The sequence below is a fragment of the Chiloscyllium punctatum genome, chromosome 12, assembly GCF_047496795.1.
Source record: "Chiloscyllium punctatum isolate Juve2018m chromosome 12, sChiPun1.3, whole genome shotgun sequence".
Lineage (NCBI taxonomy): Eukaryota > Metazoa > Chordata > Chondrichthyes > Orectolobiformes > Hemiscylliidae > Chiloscyllium > Chiloscyllium punctatum.
This window is the reverse complement of record NC_092750.1, coordinates 36,050,505-36,070,008: the sequence shown is the minus strand read 5'-3', so window position 1 is coordinate 36,070,008 and position 19,504 is coordinate 36,050,505. Positions and strand designations below refer to the sequence as shown.

At 41.1% G+C, this 19,504-nt stretch overlaps 1 protein-coding gene across 1 annotated transcript in view; it reads left to right on the top strand.

Annotated features, from left to right (window-relative positions):
* il17rd (interleukin 17 receptor D) overlaps positions 1-19,504 on the top strand; it is a 98,781-nt gene that overhangs the window by 64,081 nt on the left and 15,196 nt on the right. The window contains exons 5-11 of the mRNA XM_072582336.1: positions 785-899; positions 3,003-3,160; positions 4,524-4,589; positions 6,298-6,352; positions 8,269-8,379; positions 15,283-15,443; positions 18,150-19,080. Of these exons, the coding sequence (XP_072438437.1) occupies positions 785-899; positions 3,003-3,160; positions 4,524-4,589; positions 6,298-6,352; positions 8,269-8,379; positions 15,283-15,443; positions 18,150-19,080 (1,597 nt within the window). The remainder of the gene's footprint in view (positions 1-784; positions 900-3,002; positions 3,161-4,523; positions 4,590-6,297; positions 6,353-8,268; positions 8,380-15,282; positions 15,444-18,149; positions 19,081-19,504) is intronic.

The following is a 19,504-nucleotide window of genomic DNA, read 5'->3' as shown; positions in this document are numbered from 1 at the left end:
CGGTGTTTTCAGTACATTGAAAGGCAGAATATCAACCAGGGTTTCTGATCCTGGCTGGTGTTCCTGTAAATCTTGCTGAAAAGTGAATGTGTATGGATATAGGGTGAGAATAATCTTTAGCCACTCACTGCTTTGCACTGCACTTTAAAGGGAAATAAACTACTGTTAGCCATGCATATTAGCCTAATGTGGGTTGCTCTTTTTTGGATGACATAACTGGGGACCGTTTTCTTCTGATGTTGGTCTAGATTAAACACTGCTGAAAATGTGTTGCTGAAAAAGCGCAGCAGGTCAGGCAGCATCCAAGGAGCAGGAGAATCGATGTTTCGGGCATGAGCTCTTCTTCAGGAATTGAGGAAATTCCTGAAGAAGGGCTCATGCCCGAAACGTCGATTCTCCCGCTCCTTGGATGCTGCCCGACCTGCGCTTTTCCAGCAACACATTTTCAGCTCTGATCTCCAGCATCTGCAGTCCTCACTTTCTCCCAGATTAAACACTGCTTGCCAGATACAAATTTTATTATGTGATGGATGACAGACCACAAATTTTGTTCTTAAATTTTGTTTTTCTTGCTTGTAGCTCCTTGGGATATTTAACTATTTTCAAGACAATATACAAATGCAGGTTGTTTGTAATGGACAGCCTGTTTCCAAAGCATTCACTGGATACATTGTATAGTCAAAAGCTTAGAAACTCTCAAGGCTAAATGGCACAAATATCTTCTGAAAGGAAGATGCACTGTCAGCTCCAACTGCATTCCAGCTAATTTTGGTTCTATCTTCAGGTTTTGAAATCCCAACCATTTCGAAGGTTGAAGTTTAAAACACAATATAATGTGACGATTTTACCATTTCCAAACCTTGTCGAAGAAAACAATACGTTCCAGTTTCAGGTTGAACGTAAGTACTGGCTTCATGTAATTAATGTGATAACTTATAACAATTGGGCGGGTTGGACCGAAGGCTCTGTTTCCATGCTGTACATCTCTATGACTCTGAGTTCAAAGCCTAGACCAAAGTGTCTATTAAGAATACAACATTTCAATAGTAAAACTGCAGACATGTTGCAATAGGTTAATTGATCTGAGTTGGTCAAACATAACACATGTAGTGCATCTTTTCATTCACCTGTAATCGTGGAAAATAACTGATTCTATCAAAGAGAAAAATGTGAGAATGAAAGTGCTTTCTACGCATAACTACATTTGTCAGTATAAAAAAATTCTCAGTGTTGAATTGTTGACATTGCTCTTATTTAATTCAGCTAGTGATGAACAAAAAAGACCTAAATAAGTATAACCAGTTAGTAATGTAAAAATTCTAAACTGCTTCCTAATTTATTCATAGTTTCACTGAAGCATTTCATCTTGAAGAAATGCTGAATAATGTGAATCATTTGAATACAAAACTCTTAAAATTTGAACCAATGTAAAGTGAAACCTATTTAAGTGAATTGCCTCCAGCAATTGCAACCAAAGTACTTTTAAAAGCAGTTTTGTGATAGTTTCTGACTTAAAGAAGTCTTCACAATTTTAGAAAGAAGAATACTGCCATTTTGACTTAATGAGATTTTGAGTCATCTGACTTGAAAAGAGTTCTTTCTGTGGTGACTTCTTGCTGTTAGCTGAATGCCCACATTGCTTTTGGCTAATTAAATGGAGTCTGTCTAAAGATCATGGAGTTAAGACTATTAACATTTATTTCAAACTGTTACCTTTTCTTACTGAGTATTTAGTTGAAACATAATTGTGTTTTTTTTCATTATTGCCCTTTTAGGATGATGTAGCCACTCTTCTCTCCCCCCCCCCCTCCCCTCCACCCCACCCTGCTTCAACTTAATCTGAAAGCTTCCAGTTGCTATGGTTTAAAATGTGCTTTGCGTTCAGTTTAAATTAAGAGATAATTTGAGAGCAAGGATTAATTGTATATAATGACAGGATAATTCCCATGATTTGAAAATCATTTCTCTATCAGTATAGCTTGCAGAAGTCTGTTGAAAAGAAATGGCCTCGATTCTATGATGATAGTAATAGAGAGGTTTTGATACTAACCTTTATCAATTTGTATTTGAGATAGCAGCCTCCATTGGCTGTATATAAGCAGTTAAATGCAGATATGGGCATGCTACTGACCAAGTTGCCTGATTTCTCCAGAAGCCTTGCTGTAGTTATAACTTGATGAGGAATTTGTCATTGAACTATGTGGAACGATATCAGTTTGTTTAAATATACACACACAAAAGTTACCAGAAAGAGTTTAGGCTTAATCATTCCATTGTGAGGAAGTTTTAAAAGGAGTGTTAAGTCTTAATCAGTGTTGCTTCTAAGATGCATATATGCACAGATGTGTGGCAACCTGAAAGGTACATGCATGCTACTCACGAGTTGTCAAGTATAAGAAAACATAAATTCTGACCACACAAAAAGAGTTAATGGAACTGTGTGTCTGTGCACAACAAAAGCAATTGAAGGATTTTGGTCTTAATTATTACTAACTAACCTTTGGGTAGCACTGTAAGACACGTTACAAGTGTTGTGGTGTCCTTTTCTTTCACATTTATGTATTGCTAAGGGGTTAAATCTGCAATTATGACTTTTAAAAACTTTCTTTTTCTGACTTTTTATGTTCCCTTTCTTTTGTATTCTGTATAAGACTTGGTACTCAGTTAAATTTTGAAGTGCAGATTACTTCTAAAGGAATTTTAAATCTAATTTGTTAAGGAAATACACAGCTGTTTATCTGGTTCACAAAGGTCCGACCCAGATCCTTTGCACAAATACCTCATGTTCTTGTTTGTCTGATCAGACTAAGTTCCATTGCAGAAGCCCATAGAAAGTCTGAGGGTAGATGTTAATGTGATGAAAGGCTAGTTCTGTTTCCTTCCCTCTAACTGCAAAATCCTGACCAAACGTAACTTGCTAAAAATGTGCTTTACTTCTTCCAGGTTAGTGACTTATATTAGTTAATTTTATTTTTTTTCTTTTGTTTCGCATTTACAAACAGACTGGTCTCCAAAAAATCTGGATATCAACCAACCGTACCAGTCTACAAATTTAAATGTAACCTTTGACTTGGCTCCTTCTATTTTTGGATTTAAAGCCTATCACATACGCTGTAAAATGGTGAACACTGGTTTCCACAAGGACAAGACTATATTTGTGGTAAGCAAATTGGAGACCTGTGCAACATAATAATGTACTTATAGTGTTCTAATTATAAAGCTGGGTAAAGATAAAGAATGGGCAACTTGATCCCCAAACCTTTGATCATGCCAGGTGTCCAAAACAGTCATTTTATTCAGTCCACTTGATATTTACTGTATATAGTACTTTCCCAATCCCTCAGCCTTCATAACCTCTTTTTTAGCTGGTATGTACTTTTTGGGAGATTGGGAGAATTGTTTTAACTTTTAAATCTTTTATAGTTGATGTGTAATGGGAGATGTATATCTTTGGGCTCAAGTCGTGTCCTGCAAGTTTTCTCTCTTTGAAATGAGTTGTTTCCCTGCAGTATGATGTGTTGCAAAATTCTTTTATGTAAATTAAAGACATTAAATCAGGGATAGACAGGGACAGGGTAGTGGAGTGGGTCTGGATGGGATGCTGATTGGAGGGTTGGCATGGACTGTATGGCCTGCTTCCACACTTGTAGGCATTGTATGATTCTAAATCAGCTTGTAGGTTTTGCTGAATTGTTTGACTGGTTCTAAACACAAATATTTAAAACCAGTTTTAACAAAAAAAATCAGAATCAATATAAATTATAGATTCGTTGAGTCACACAATGCTGGTTGATCACCTTCATAATCAGTGGGAATGTTTGTTTGGATTTGCTGGGTGGTTTTGCAGCTGGATGCCATTCCTGCCATTAACCTCCTTCTTTTATCTGGCATGGGGACCATGCTAGTGACTGGGCTCTTCCCTGTCAACAAGTCCTGGAGGGGGATTTGAACCTGGGGTCTCCCTGCTCAGAGACAGGCCAGTTACTTACTGATCTGCTTCAATTCCTAGCTACTAGCAATGGTATTTATCAAAAAAAATCCTGACTGTGTTTTTGAGGAAATCAGGAAGATATGTTTAGGATTTCTAATGCCTCATGGCTGCTCCTTGAAATTTTTTTTATGAGGCTTTACATTCTTTTTATTAGTGCATGCTGTAAACAACCTCATTGCATTTCCTCAGGAAGTAAGAATGGCTGCTGTGTGTGCTGGCTGCCATGTGGATATTAGAGTGACGCAGTTGTTACTTATACCATCAGTTACTCTGCTTAATATTTATTAGATAAGATGACACACAGTTCACATTTTAAGGCTGTGAGACCTATGGTACTATGTTTAAAGTGTTAAAATGAGGCATGAACAAACACAAGTTGATGACTCTCAGGCTTGATGCTAAGTATCTTTTAAGCCCATTTTCATAATTATGTCTGTGTAAGTAATTGTTGAACCATAACATTCATGAAGCTTTAAATTCTGTCATGATGTCATTTAAAGATTCATTGAAATTGTTTAATTTCTTCCCATAGGACAGTAATATGACCATAGTGAGTTACGTTTTTCATGACCTTTACCCAGGCACTTACAGCATTGAGGTATGATTCTTTCACATTCAGGTATTTTTCGAATTCTGCTTCCAATGTTACTTTATTATCTTATCAGTCCAGCCTTACAACCCTCCAATATCTGCATTCCTTCAATTCAGGTGTTGTGCGCACATTGATTTTCTTTACTCCATCACTGGTGACAGTGCCTTCACTTCACTTGGTCCTGAACTCTGGAATTCTCTCTCACTTCCTCTCTGCATCTCCAACTCTCACCTTTCCTTGGTACATTCATTAAAACCTATCCTTTTGACCAAGTGTTTGGCCATTTACCCTAATGCCTTCCTATTGTAGTTCAATGTCAATTCTTGTTTAATAGTGCTCCTGAGAGACCCCCTTCTACAGTGTTGAAGGTGCTATACAAATGCACATTGTTGTCTCAAATTGACCACAGAAAACTTCAGCGTTTCTCCATGAGGTAGAGCACAACATCTGGTCTAATCTCAGTGGGGGACCACTCAAATGTCTCCACATACGGGGAGTAGGATGAGATAGGTTCCCAGCAATATGAGTGAGCATTTAATAGCTTTATGCTTTGGCTGCTTGCTTTAATTTTTTATCTCTTAAATCTTAACCTCCGTTTCAATTTCTTATTGGTGAAACAACTTGGTTCAAGTTTCATTCTTCCAAACGAAACTTTGATTTCTGCGTAAAGCCTTTGCAGTATAGTTTGTCCCCATCTGCTTGCAAACAAGTTGCAGCTGTAGGCTCCATGAGGTTATTATATCCTAGTTATTATTTTGTGCGTTTCTTGCATGCCACATATACAAGACACACATAATACTTATAAAGGCAAACTTACTCTCTTCTATCATTATCTTTTATGACTCAATGGCCCAGATTTTCTTTGTGTACAGTTATAGTGGCATACCTAAATAAAAGGAGTCTTGTACTGTGCAGAACAAAGAGGAAATTATGGAGTAAATAATAAAGCCATTGCTGATGGGATTCCTTATCTTTGTGAAGTTTTTCTGTTGATCCACTGTTAAACCTCACCAAAAACACGAGGAAGGAATGCCCCCGTTCCCCTCGTGAAAAAATGAAATTCCACTTTTGCTGCACCATCACTAGCTTTCATTTTGTTGCCACTTGAATTAAAAAATTAATGCTGTAGGTGTGCTGCCGATGGTGAGTTTTAGGTGAGTGTCATACCTGAACAACTTATAAAGCCAGTTTTAAGTATTTATGTTCACATCCTGCTTAACGTACTTGCAGAAAACATAATACCTGCTTTGCTGTTATGCCTTTTGGGGCATGTACAAACAAGAAGTTCAGGAAAATATAAGCAAATTATCGACAGCAAAATCAGAACACTGTCTGATTAAATTTATGATATACGTTGCCAGTCTCACTGTTGCAGGAATTTCTGGGCCAAATATTTATCAGAAACAGTAACTTCCACAGACTATCAACAGTAAATCTGCTGGATTTGCGCCAAGAGTATCATTTTGCTCTATTTCCCTTTTGATAAGTGGTTTGGAAATGGTGACTTTTCTCATCCCAAGTTTTATTTGTTCCAATATGACCCAAGAGGGAGCCCAAACTGAAGCATTGAGTGTTGTCTATATATAGAGACCTGGAAAAAAGAGATTTTATAATAATTCATTTATAGTTAGTCAATTTAAAACAAAGCACTTTCTTTTAATTGTTCTTTGTAGCCTTGCACAGTTGAAGACCTTCTTGTATCTTTTTTCTTTAGGTGACGGATTCTAGTAATACCACTGGGAAACAAGTCAATTTCACAGTGAGATCAGGTAGGCTTGATCCTTTTCAGGTAGGACCCTAGTGGCAATGGGCACACCCTATATCTGTATGTTTAACCTCAAATATATCCAGAAATTATTAGCATATGATTTATTTATATAGCTGTAAAAAAACATCTTAAGGGAGGAGATTAAAATTACCTTACAGAATCAAAGAATGACCTGGTGAGTTATAAATTAATGTTGGCAGCTTTTGAACTTTATTGCCATTTCGTCTGTTTGAGTTTTCCACAAATTCTACAAAATTTAATTCAACATTCTAGCTTTGTAAGGGAAGCAAATTTTTGGTTGATGTGATGAGCAAACAGAATATGATTAATATAAGCATTTCCTTGCTTTGGATATTTGGTCTTTAGGTATTATAGCATGCATGTTTCCATTGCTAGGAATAGCCATTGTTGATACGTGACACACATTTTGAAACAGCAATGTTTTCCCTGTCCACCCCAGCTTCCTTTAAGCTAAACATCGTGGATGCAGGTTCCTTTTGTACCTGGTCCTTGTAATAATTAGACGTAAAATCTTAATATCAGTAACTTCCTCAATAGTAAAAGGAAAAATGACTCAGGCTGATCTTGATGTTAACGAGAATCCCTTTATTGATGCAGAAAACCTGTTGCTAATGCCAGGATGCCACTGTGCAGATGGCATCAGTGACATCAGCAAAAGTCAGTTGACAGCTCTGATGGCAGCAGTTCTGCGTACATTTCTTTTGCAACATTTATGAAGTATGAAGTAATGGAGCCTATGTGGAGTTGGCTAATTTGAACTAATATCTTCCATAGATTGTAGTAGTTTCTCCTTCCTGCAAAAAAAATTGACCAAAGTCACTTCTGTAAACAGGAGTCAATTACAACTGTAAAGCAGGGAGTAATACTCTCCACCTGGTGTCAGACTTTGCTGGATGTAGGCCTCACCGCAAGGATTGAACATACTGATAGGGAAGCAGTGGCAAAGTACTGATGTCACCAGATTAGCAAACCAGAACCTCAAGTTGCTGTTCTGGTGACCAGGATTCGATGCTACAATGGCAGAGAGTGAATTTTGAATTCATTAAAAATCTGGAATTAAAACAATTGTAATGGTAATTATAAGAATGTTGACTCTCATACATAAAAAAAATCGGTTCACTAATGCCCTTTTAGAGGAGGAAATCCACCATCCACGCTCTGCTGTGGTTTATGTGCGACTCCAGACTCCTAGCAATGTAGTTGACACTTAACTGCACTCTGCGTTAGGGATGGGTGATAAATGCTAATCCATCCAGTGGCTCCCACATTCCATGAATGACTTTTAAAGAAGTCTCATCCTCTGGTGCAGTGGAGAGATAGACTCAAAGGTTACTGTTCAGTTTGCAATGTGTGAAACTGGATTGTCTGCAAGACTTTACAATGGGTGGAGATGGACTGACTGCAGATTTGACTAACCCGACACTCCACGCTGCAGTGTGGTTTTATGGGCAGAACTGCTTTTCTTCCAGGAAGGTGAGGTGACGTACCATAGTAATGTTGTCCTTGTCCATGGATGCAGCTAATAATAAAATCTAGCTTACTGATATTCTTACTGGAATCAGCATTTTAACCCAGAATGGGAATCAATCAATCAACCTTCTTAACAGATCTGGTTCAAATACTCATCAAAACAATGCATTGAGCTATCAAAGGAACCTCAATCTAGTTTATGAAAAATAAACTATTTTCCAAAAATTAAGAACTTAATCATAAGCATTAAACTTTGCTGTGAAAAATGTAGCTTTGAATTTATCTTGTAGATGGCAATAGAACATAGATATCAGCTTCAAAACGTCTGAAAACTGATGGTGCCGCATCCTTTGGCACCTCTAGCCTGCTTTTAGATTATGTTTTATGTTCAGTAAACTAATATGTTTCATCCTATTCTTCCATCAGTGCATTACCCATGGGCTGGTCCAATCCGAGCAATTGCCATTACTGTTCCGTTAGTGATAGTGTCTGCGATCATCACTCTCCTCACAGTGGTCTGCTGTAAGAAACAGCAAAGTAAGAAATTGTTTGCAATTTTGTTCGTGATTATTTGTCAACAGAAAATAGGGTGGCACGGTGGCACAGTGGTTAGCACTGCTGCCTCACAGCGCCAGAGACCTGGGTTCAATTCCCGCCTCAGGCGACTGACTGTGTGGAGTTTGCACATTCTCCCCCTGTCTGCGTGGGTTTCCTCCGGGTGCTCCGGTTTCCTCCCACAGTCCAAAGATGTGCAGGTCAGGTGAATTGGCCATGCTAAATTGTCCGTAGTGTTAGGTTAGGGGTATGGGTGGGTTGCGCTTCGGCGGGGCGGTGTGGACTTGTTGGGCCGAAGGGCCTGTTTCCACACTGTAAGTAATCTAATCTAATCTAATCTAAAAGTAACAGGGAGGAATGGAGATTAGGTTACCTTTTATGGATTGCTGTGGGATTTCGCATGTACTTTGAAAATCTGGGGATTTCCTTTTCAAAGCTGTCCAGAGTATGTTTGTTAAAACCAGGCACTGATACCATCTTCCAGGACCACCAGGAACAAAAGTGGGGTCATTATACAGTCCTGTAGAGAGTTCCCAACAAATATTAACTCCATAGTGGGTGGAATGTCCCTTCCTGTTGCAGTTTATATAAAACTAATTTTTCTTGTCATAAAATGGTAAGGCAAACCTGGATAGGACTTATACAATTAATGGTATGGGCCTGAACGAGGGGTGCAAGCACCTGACACTGGAGTCACCGGTAGACGGGGTGGTTGAAGAAGGCATGTTTGCCTTCATTGATCATAGCATTAAGATTAGGAGTGGAGACATCATGTTGTGGCTGTACAGGGCATTGTTCAGGCCAGTTTTAGAATACTGCATACAATTCGTGTCGCCTTTCTATAGGAATGAAGTTGTTAAACTTGAGAGGGTGCAGAAATGATTTACAAGGAGGTTGCTGGAACTGGAGAGTTTGAGTCATAGCAAGAGGCTGAATAGGCTGGGGCTTTTTTCCCTGGGGCATCGAAGGATGAGGGGTGACCTTGTAGATGTTTATAAAATCATGAGGGGCATGGGTAGAGTGAATAGCCAAGGTCTTTTTCCAAGGATAGGGGATTCAAAAACTAGAAGGCATAGGTTGAAGGTGAGAGGGAAAAGATTTAAAATGGACCTGAGGGATAACGTTTTCACAAAAACAATGGTGTGTATGGAATGAGCTACCAGAGGAAGTGGTAGAGGCTGGTAGAATTACAACATTTAAGAGGCATCTGGATGGGTGTATGAATTGGAAGGGTTTAGAGGGATATGGGCCAAATGCTAGCTGTGGGACTAGGTCACATTGGGATGTCTGTGCGGCGTGGACAAATTGGACCGAAGGGTCTGTTTCCAAGCTGCAGGACTCTGACTATAAATGTTTCTCCCTTTCCCTGATTGGATTTAACTTTAATATGGAGGACATATTCTAATACTTAGATATAGTCAAGTCCTTACCTAACAGCAATCAGAAACAGAAAGCATCAGCTAACATGGCAATCCAGTTACAATGTGGTTTAAAACAACATATGAAATTAACTATCCATTAGTCTGCTTTAAATAACATTGGTTGAGTATTTCTGTTGCCCAGCCAGTTCTTCATCCATCTAGCTAGTACACCCTGGACCACATGCGACTTCACTTTCTCCATCAGCCTACCATGAGGAACTTTATCAAACACCTTACTGAAGTCCATTTATATGACATCTTGACTCATCAATTAATTTGGTCACTTCCTCAAAGGTTTCTATTTAATTGGTAAGATATGAGCTTCCCTGTACAAAACCATGTTGCTATCACTGATAAGCCCATTTTCTTCCAAATGGGAATCGATCCTATCCCTCAGTATCTTCACCAGCAGCTTCCCTACCACTGTCGTCTGGCTCACCAGTATATAATTACCTGGAGTATCCTTGCTACCCTTCTTAAACATTAGCAATTCTCCAGTCCTCTGGGACCACACCTGTATTCAAGAATGCTGCAAAGATATCTGTTAGGTCCCTAGCTAGTCCCTCTCTCGCTTCCCTCAGTAACCTGGGATAGATCCCATCCGGACCTGGGGACTTGTCCACTTCAGTGTCTTTTAAAATACTCAACATTTCCTTCCTCCTTATGCTGACTTGACCTAGAGTAATCAAATTCCTTAATCTCAACATCCATCATGTCCCTCTCCTCAGTGAATACAGATGCAAAGTACTTATTAAGAATCTCATCCATTTTCTCTGACTCCATGCACAACTTTCCTCCTTTGTCCTTGAGTGGGCTAACCCTTTCCCTAGTTACTCTCTTGATCCTTATGTATGAATAAAAGGCTTTGGGATTTTCCTTAACCCTGATTGCTAAAGATATCTCATGACCCCCTTTAGCCCTCTGAATTCCTCGTTTCATCTTGGTCCTACATTCTCAATATTCTTCCAAAGCTTCATCTGTCTTCAGTCACCTAGACCTTAGGTATGTTTCCTTTTTCCTCTTAGCTAGTTTCACGATTTCACCTGTCATCCATGGTTCCCTAACCTTGCCATTTCGATCCCTCATTTTCAAAGGAACACACCTGTCCTGCACTCTAATCACCTTCTCTTTAAAAGCCTCCCACACATCAAATGTGGATTTGCCTTCAAACAGCTGCTCCCAACCTACATTCCCCAGCTCCTGCCAAACTTTAGTATAGTTGGCCTTCCCCAATTTAGCGCTGTTCCTTTAGGACCATGCTTGTCTTTGACCATGAGTATTCTAAAACTTAGGGAATTGTGACTACTATTCCCAAAGTAATCCCCTACTGAAACTTCAACCACCTGGCTGGGCTCATCTCCAAACACCAGGATCAGTATGGCCCCTTCCCGAGTCAGACTATTTACATACTGCTCCAGAAACTCTCCTGGATGCTCCTTATAAATTCTGCTAGACCTCTAACACTAAGTGAATCCCAGTCAATGTTTGGATAATTAAAATCTCCTATCACTACCACCTTGTTGCACTTACATCTGTCCATAATCTAGGAAGCCTGTAGTACAGCCCCAACATTGTTACCACATCCTTCCTATTTCTGAGCTCTGCCCACATTGCCTCACTGCTCGAGTCCTTCATGGTGCCCTCCTTCAGCACAGCTCTGATATCCTCTTTGACCAGTAATGCAACTCATCCACCCCTTTTACCTTCCTCTCTATCCAGCCTGAAGCATCTATATCCTGGGGTATTTAGTTCCCAATCATGCCCTTCCCTCAACCAAGTCTCAGTAATAGCAATAAAATCACACTCCAAGCCATAGGTTCATCTGCTTTACCTACTACACTTTTTGCATTAAAACGACTGCACCTCAGATTACCAGTCCCTTTCCATTCATCATCTACTCACTGCCTACCCTTCCCCTGAGTGACGCTAACTTCATGAGCTAGTTCCTTACAGGCTTTAGTTACTACCTAGGAAAACGTGAGGACTGCAGGTGCTGGAGAGCAGAGTTGAGTGTGTGTTTCTGGGAAAGCACAGCAGGTCAGGCAGCATCCAAGGTGCAGGAGAATCATTGTTTTAGGCATAAACCCTTCATCAGGAATGAGGTTTGTGAGCTGGGGCTGAGAGATAAATGGAAGGGTGTGGGGTTGGGGGGAAGGTAGCTGACAAAGCCATAGGTAGATGAAGGTGGGGGAGAAGGTGATAGGTCAGAGGGAGAAATGATGGACAGATCCAGAGGGCGGTGCTGTGTTGGAGGATTTGGACTGGGATAATGTCAAGTGAGGAGAAGTGAGGAAGCTGTTGAAATTCACATTTATCCCGTGTGGTTGCAGGGTCCCAAGGCAGAATATGAGTCGTTTTTCCTCCAGGCGTCAGGTGGTTTGACAGTAGAGGAGGCCCAGGACCTGCATGTCCTTGACGGAGTTGAAGTGTTCAGCCATGGGACGGTGGGTGGGGTTGGTGGGTGCGGGTGTCCCTGAGATGTTCTCTGAAACGATCTGCAAGAAGGTTTCCTGTCTCCCCGATGTAGAGGAGACCACAACGGGTGCAACGGATGCAGTAGGTGACATTGGTAGAGGTACAGGTAAATTTCTGATGGATGAGGAAGGATCCTTTGGGACCTTGGATGGAGGTGAGGGGAGTTGTGTGGGCATGGGTTTTGCACTTCCTGCGGTGGAGAAAGTGAGGACTGCAGATGCTGGAGATCACAGTCGAGAGTGGGGTGCTGGAAAAGCACAGCAGGTCAGGCAGCATCCGAGGAGCAGGAGAATTGATGTTTCGCCTAATGAAGGGCTTATGCCCGAAATGTTGATTTTCCTGCTTCTCGGATGCTGCCTGACTGGCTGTGCTTTTCCAGCATCACACTCTCGACACTTCCTAAGGTGGCAGGGAAAGGTGCCAGGAATGGGGTGTGGGCTAATGGGGGCATGGACCTGATGAGCTAGTCGCGGAGGGAATGGTCTCTCCAGAATGCTGATAGGGGTAGGGAGGGAAATATATCTTAAATATAAATATACCAATACCTTCCACCCTGACCTCAAATTCACCTGGACCATCTCTGACACCTCCTTACCTTTTCTGGACCTCTCCATCATTATCTCTGATGACCGACTCACCACAGATATCTACTACAACCCACCGACTCCCACAGCTATCTAGACTGCACCTCCAACCACCCTAACTCCAGTAAAAACGTCATCCCCTATTACCAATTCCTCTGCCTCTGCCGCATCTGTTCCCAGGATGACCAATTCCACCTCAGAAGTCCCAGGTGGCCTCCTCCTTCCATGATCGCAACTTCCTTTCCACATGGTTGACAATGTTCATCAGCGCATCTCCTCCACTTCATGCACCACCGCCCTTGAACCCAACCCCTTCCAACGCAAGAAGGACAGAAGCCCCATCCCCCCCCCACCCAGTTCTCACTTTGCACCCCTCCAACCTCCGCAATATATTGCATCATTCTCTGCCATTTCCACCACCTCCAAATGGACCCCTCCAGCAGAGATATATTTCCCTCCCCACCCTTTATCAGCATTCCGGTGAGACCATTCCCTTCGCGACTCCCTCGTCAGGTCCATGCCCCCACCGGCCCATACCCCACTCTTGGCACCTTTCCCTGTCACGGCAAGAAGTGCAAAACCTGTGCACACACCACTCCCCTCACTTCCATCCAAGGCTCCAAGTGATTCTTCCATATTCATCAAAAATATACCTGTATCTCTACCAATGTCATCTGCTGCATCCGTTGTACCCGATTTGGTCTCCTGAGCATCAGGGAGACAGGACGCCTTCTTGCGGATTGTTTCAGAGATCATCTCAGGGATACCCACACCCACCAATCCCACCGCCCTGTGGCTGAACACTTCAACCTCCCCTCCCACTTTGTTAAGGACATGCAGGTCCTAGGCCACTTCCACTGCCAAACCATTACCACCCGACGCCTGGAGGAAGAACGCCTCATATTCCGCCTTGGGACCTTGCAACCACATGGATGAATGTGGATTGCAACAGCTTCCTCATTTCCCCTCACCTGACATTATCCCAGTCCCAAGACTCCACCTTCCAGACCTGTCTATCACTCCTCCCTTTGACCTATCACCCTCTCTATCACCTTCATCCACATATGGCTTTCTCAATTACTTCCCCCCACCCCACCTCCCTCCCATTTATCTCTCAGTCGCGGCCTTCAAGCCTCATTCTTGATGAAGGGCTTATGCCCAAAACATCGATTCTCCTGCTCCTTGGATGCTGCCCAATCTGCTGTGCTTTCCCAGCAACATGCTCTCGACTTTAGTTAATACCTCATTACTGTTCACTAACCTGCTCATTTGGTTCCCATCCCCCTATCGTTGATCTTTGTGCAGCGTCCTGACTAACTTACTGCTGATCCCTAGCCAAGTTGCACTGAACCTGCAGGACTGCCCATGGCCCACTCCATGGACTGAAACGAGATGAAATCCCCAACCCAGACTACTCCAAGCAGCTGATTAACCATATTCAAGTCCTGGGTGTGAGATTAGATAATATCTTTCACTGATTGATGGGACCTCCTGATTGATGTCAGTCCCCTTTAACTTTTGAAACATTGCCATTTGGTTGAAGCACATTCAATGTTTGCTGTATAAGATATAAATGTGGCACATAGTGTAAATATGACATTGACAGAGTTCGTATTGTACAGCATCCTGTTCATTGCTTAACTGACTACTGCAAGTAACCATAGCAGGTTACTCCTTTGTTTGCACTAAAAGGCAAGGCAGGATAGAAGTACTGTGGGGTTAAATGTTCTGAATAATGTGACAATGTGTGGAAGGGAAGAGATACAGTGACAATTCAAATAAGTGCAAAGTGGGTGGATGCTAAGAGATGAAATTAAGAGCCCCTAAAGTCAACCCTGTATCCAAATCTGCCAGAACAGATACCAATCTCATGAAAGTTGTCTGGCAACAGCATTGAAATGAAAGGTGTTGATGTGCTCCAAATTACAGCATTGATGTGGTGAACTGTATTCTAAGTGACCCCGAGATGTGTCATGATGAGATTGCTGTGTGTGCAATACCAACCTTGCCCATGTCATTCAGGGGCTGGTCAGGATAGTTCTCCTTATCTGAAACAGTGTCTCAGATCTATGGTTCCCTATGGCAAAAATGCTTGCTTATTTCTAACTTTTCAAGCCCCTTGTTTAATGAATGCAATCTGTTTTCGAATTAATGTAACTATTTCATTCAAGTGTGCTTGGTTTTTAAATTGATAGCTATTTGAAAAGCATCTGACATGCTTGTTTTGTTCATGTTCTGATACATTAGAGTATGATGTTTTGACAACCTTAAAAGAACTGGCATGTTTGAAAATCAGGTCTTGTAGTGCTGTATAGGCCAAGGGTTCTTTGGTGTGTGAATGAGGTGTTATGTTTGGATTGAGCAACGCCCATAGAAAGATCACTATTCTGTTCGTCTCTTCTTAGATCCAGTGTATTCGGAACTAGATGAGGAGAATTCTGAATCATCTCCATCACCAAGGTCCAAACCAAAAGTTTTCATTTGTTATTCCAGTAAAGACTGCCAGAAACACCTCAGTGTCGTTCAATGCTTTGCATTCTTTCTCCAGGACTTCTGTGGCTGTGAGGTAAGTTTCTTTTCCCTGCATTAATTACTTGGAAAACTATTGGCAGGAATTCTCGTAAAAGTAAGTGTCAGAATCATTAAATGTCTGCTGCAGTTTATACTGTGAAAATGTTTCAATCTGTTTTTGAAGTGGTGCCTTCATTTTGAAGACATTTTACGAAACTGGCATCTTTACAACCTACCTCTTTGAAGCATTTAATCACCAATTCCTATTTCTCCTGACATAGCTTTGAAACAATATTGCTAATGCTCTGGTGAAGCGCCTTGGGACATTTTACTGTAATTAAAGCATTATATCAATGCAAGTTGCCTTCATTGAGTCTTCTGCATCAAACCATCTAGCACCAACAATAGATTCTTATTTGAACCATGTGAACCATTGTTTACTAAGTGGAAAAGACGCTTGTGACTTTAAGTGACATATCTTTGGACTTTACATGGTTTATCGTTCTTTCTGTCATAAGATACCACATCCCCTCATGCAATATTAGTATCACCATTGGAAATTTGACAAGTTGTAATAAAATTTTAAGACATTTTGAACTATATTGGTAGAAATTTGAGGTTACTAATATTGAAATAGTTTGTGCTACACACGCTGGTGAAACAAAATTCACGATGATCACTGGCTCAGTTAGTGTTTTTTTAAGGTGTACTTTTCTTATTTATGGACGTAACAATATTTGCAGAACATGCCTAATTGAATTGATGCACACAGCATGAGATTTGATTTTACTTTTCCATTATGTGGTGTATCCTTGCAGGGGAATATCAATCATGCAGGCTTTAAATATGGCTTATTACAGGTTCAACATCTGAATATTCCTTTTAAGTGACTCCTAAATTTGGAGATGTCTGTCCTTTATACTTTGTTTTAAACAATATAAAACACACCAACAGTTTCTACAAAACCTGACAATCTAACTTTTAAAAAAAAAATACACTGTCACTCGATCTCAGATGTGTTTTTTTTGGACTCTCCTTCATTTTTTTTGTGTTATCTCTAATTTCATGCAGCAACTTTCTCTCCCTCCAGGGTTATTAGTATAAATATAATATCTGCTTGCTTGCTGCAACATGTTATAGCCATTATTGTCATCATCTAGCCTTGGGTAATTACTTTTTCAATCAGGCAAAATCTACTATCACTTTATTGTTGCACACACTTCTCAGCAAGTAATAACTAACTGACCTGGAGCCCAATCAAAAATACCACTTGAATCCAGAAAGAAGTGGTCATAACATTGCGTTTTTATGTATCTCAACATGACAATGTGTAGCCTCTAATTATTTCTGGTTTCCAAACTTCATACATACTGGTTTTTTTGTTTACTGCTCTCGATGTGACCTCCTCTACGGTGGGAGACAAGATGCAGACTGCTTTGCAGAACATCTCTGGTTGGTCTTTTAAAAATGTCTCCGAGCTTCCAGTTGCCTTCCACTTCAGCTTATTCCCTTATTAATATTTGTGTTTCAGGCCTCTGCAGTGCTTCAGTGCAAGCTGGAGGAGCAACACTTCATCTTTTGCCTACATACCTTGTGCCATCAGGATTCAATATTGAGTTTAACAAATTTGGAGAATGAACACCCTGCTCATTGTTCATTACCCATTCTCATTTCCCCAGTTCCTGTTCTGTATAGGTTGTTCCCAGCACAGCCTACTCATTTTCAAGTATTTACATTTCCTGATAGCACTCATTCAGCATTCATCTCTCTCCTGGTTTATCTTGATGTGCAGGTACTGATTTTGGACTGGGGTGCACAAAGTCAGAAATCTCAATAGTCCACCAGGTTTATTTGAAATCACAAGCTTTTGGAACATAGCTCCTTCGACAGATCTGGTCTCTCAACATCAGACGAAGGAGCTGGACTCTGAAAGCTTGTGATTTCAAACAAACCTAACATTGTGTAATTTCTGATCTGGTTTATCAGTAATCCCTTTGTCTGTTTCTCCTGTAATTTCTCTTGTTCGTTCTCTCCTGCGCGCGCGCGCGCGCTCTCTCTTTCTCTCGCTCTTGCTCTCTCGCTCTTGCTCTCTCTCGCTCGCTTGCTCGCTCGCGCTCTGTCTCTCTCTGTCTCTCTCTGTCTCTCACTCTCTCGCTCTCTCGCTCTTTCTCAACCTTCACAACCCCAACATAACTCCAGACCCCATCATCGGCATAAGTACCAGCACTTCCCAGCTGCTTTCAGTTCTGATGAACTGTCACGGGACTCAAAACATTTTTTTTCTCCACAAATACTGCCAGAAGCCCTGAGCTTTCTCCAGTAATTTCTGTTCTTGGTTAAGATCTCCAGCATTTGCAGTTATATCTCGTCCAACTATCTTTCTTGCTTTACTTTGAAAGATAGCACATTTATTAACGTGCTTTGTCACCCATGTTGACATCCTTTAGCCTGAATATATAGATCAGGTTTAATGCTGAACAGTAATTTGCCCTTTTAAAATAGCTAGCTATTGATCGTGGTCTGTATACCATCATTATGATTAGAAGTAAAGGGAAATGAACTCATGTGACTTCGTTTGGAGAGAATGGAATTGCATTAACCTCACTTACAATGTTATTATAATGCAGGAAAGAAGCCAATATTAGGGGGGGAAAAAATCACGTGACTTCTTCATTATTGAGAAAACCACTGTGCTGATGAGAAGGTTGTTCTATCAGCTACAAAAAAAAAATTGAGATTCTTTTTGTTTTGTTTCAAATAGGTTGCCTTGGATATATGGGAACATTTGGAAATCTGTAAGGAAGGGCAAATGGACTGGCTCAGTCAGCAGATCATGGAGTCCCATTATATCATCATTATTTGTTCAAAAGGAATGAAGTTCTTTGTAGAAAAGAAACATCGTAAGCGTAAAAGCAAAACTAGCGACGGTGGGCAAGGAGAACTTTTTATTGTTGCTGTTTCTATGATAGCAGAGAGACTACGCCAAGCACGACTAAACTCGAGCAATCCCTCAAAATTCATCGCCGTCTATTTTGACTACTCCTGTGAAGCAGACATTCCTGGTGTCTTAGATTTGGCATGCAAATACAAACTGATGGACCATTTCCCTCAGCTGTATTCTCACTTACATGCTCGAGATCACAGCCACCCAGACCGGGACCCACGTGAAGTGAACATTCGCAAAAGCAACTATTTCAGAACTAAATCTGGACGATCGTTGTATATCGCTATTTCTAATATGAAGCAACTTATTGAGCATGAGCCTGACTGGTTTGAGAAGCAGCTAGTGCCACATCTGCCTTTACTGCCACACCATCAAGGACCAGTTCGTGTTGACTCTGGACTTGTCCTGAATGAGGTGGTTTTCAAGCAACCTGTAACTGAACACGATTTTCACTTGAAAACCATTGCAGATGTGGCCCCTGTTAACTCGGTATCTTATACCCTAATTCAGCACTTGAGGATCATTGGAGATGCAGATGTTTCTGACCACCAAGATGTCAATTCTCTGCTGAGACCCCTGCCACGGATGGCAGCAGCTGTGAACCTGCCCGAAATGCCACGTGACTCTGGGATATACGATTCTTCCATTCCTTCTTCAGAATTATCACTGCCTTTAATGGATGGCCTATCTTCAGACCAGACAGAAACTGGCTCCATTGCAGGCAGTGTCTCCTCATCCTCAGGGTTAGGTAAGATATCTTGCAAGTACCAACTATAACCACAGGCTTACGGCCAACAGTATGTATTGTAACTTGAACCAAAGTACATTGCTGCTTTGTATTAGAATGCACCTGATGATGGGAATCCTGAGTGAAAGTAATTTACATATACAATCTGTTTGTAGTGGAGTTTATATTAAAAAGCTATTCTTCAATTTAGAACCCCTACAGTGTGGAAACAGGCCTTAAGCCCAACAAGTCCACACTGACCCTCTGAAATATATCCCACCCAGACCCATTGCCCTACCCTATTATTTTAACATTCACCCCACTTAACACATCCCTGAATAGTATGGGCAATTTAGCATGGCCAACTCACTTAACCTGCACATCTTTGGATTATGGGAGGAAATCGGAGCACCCGGAGGCAAACCACACAGACATGGGGAGAATA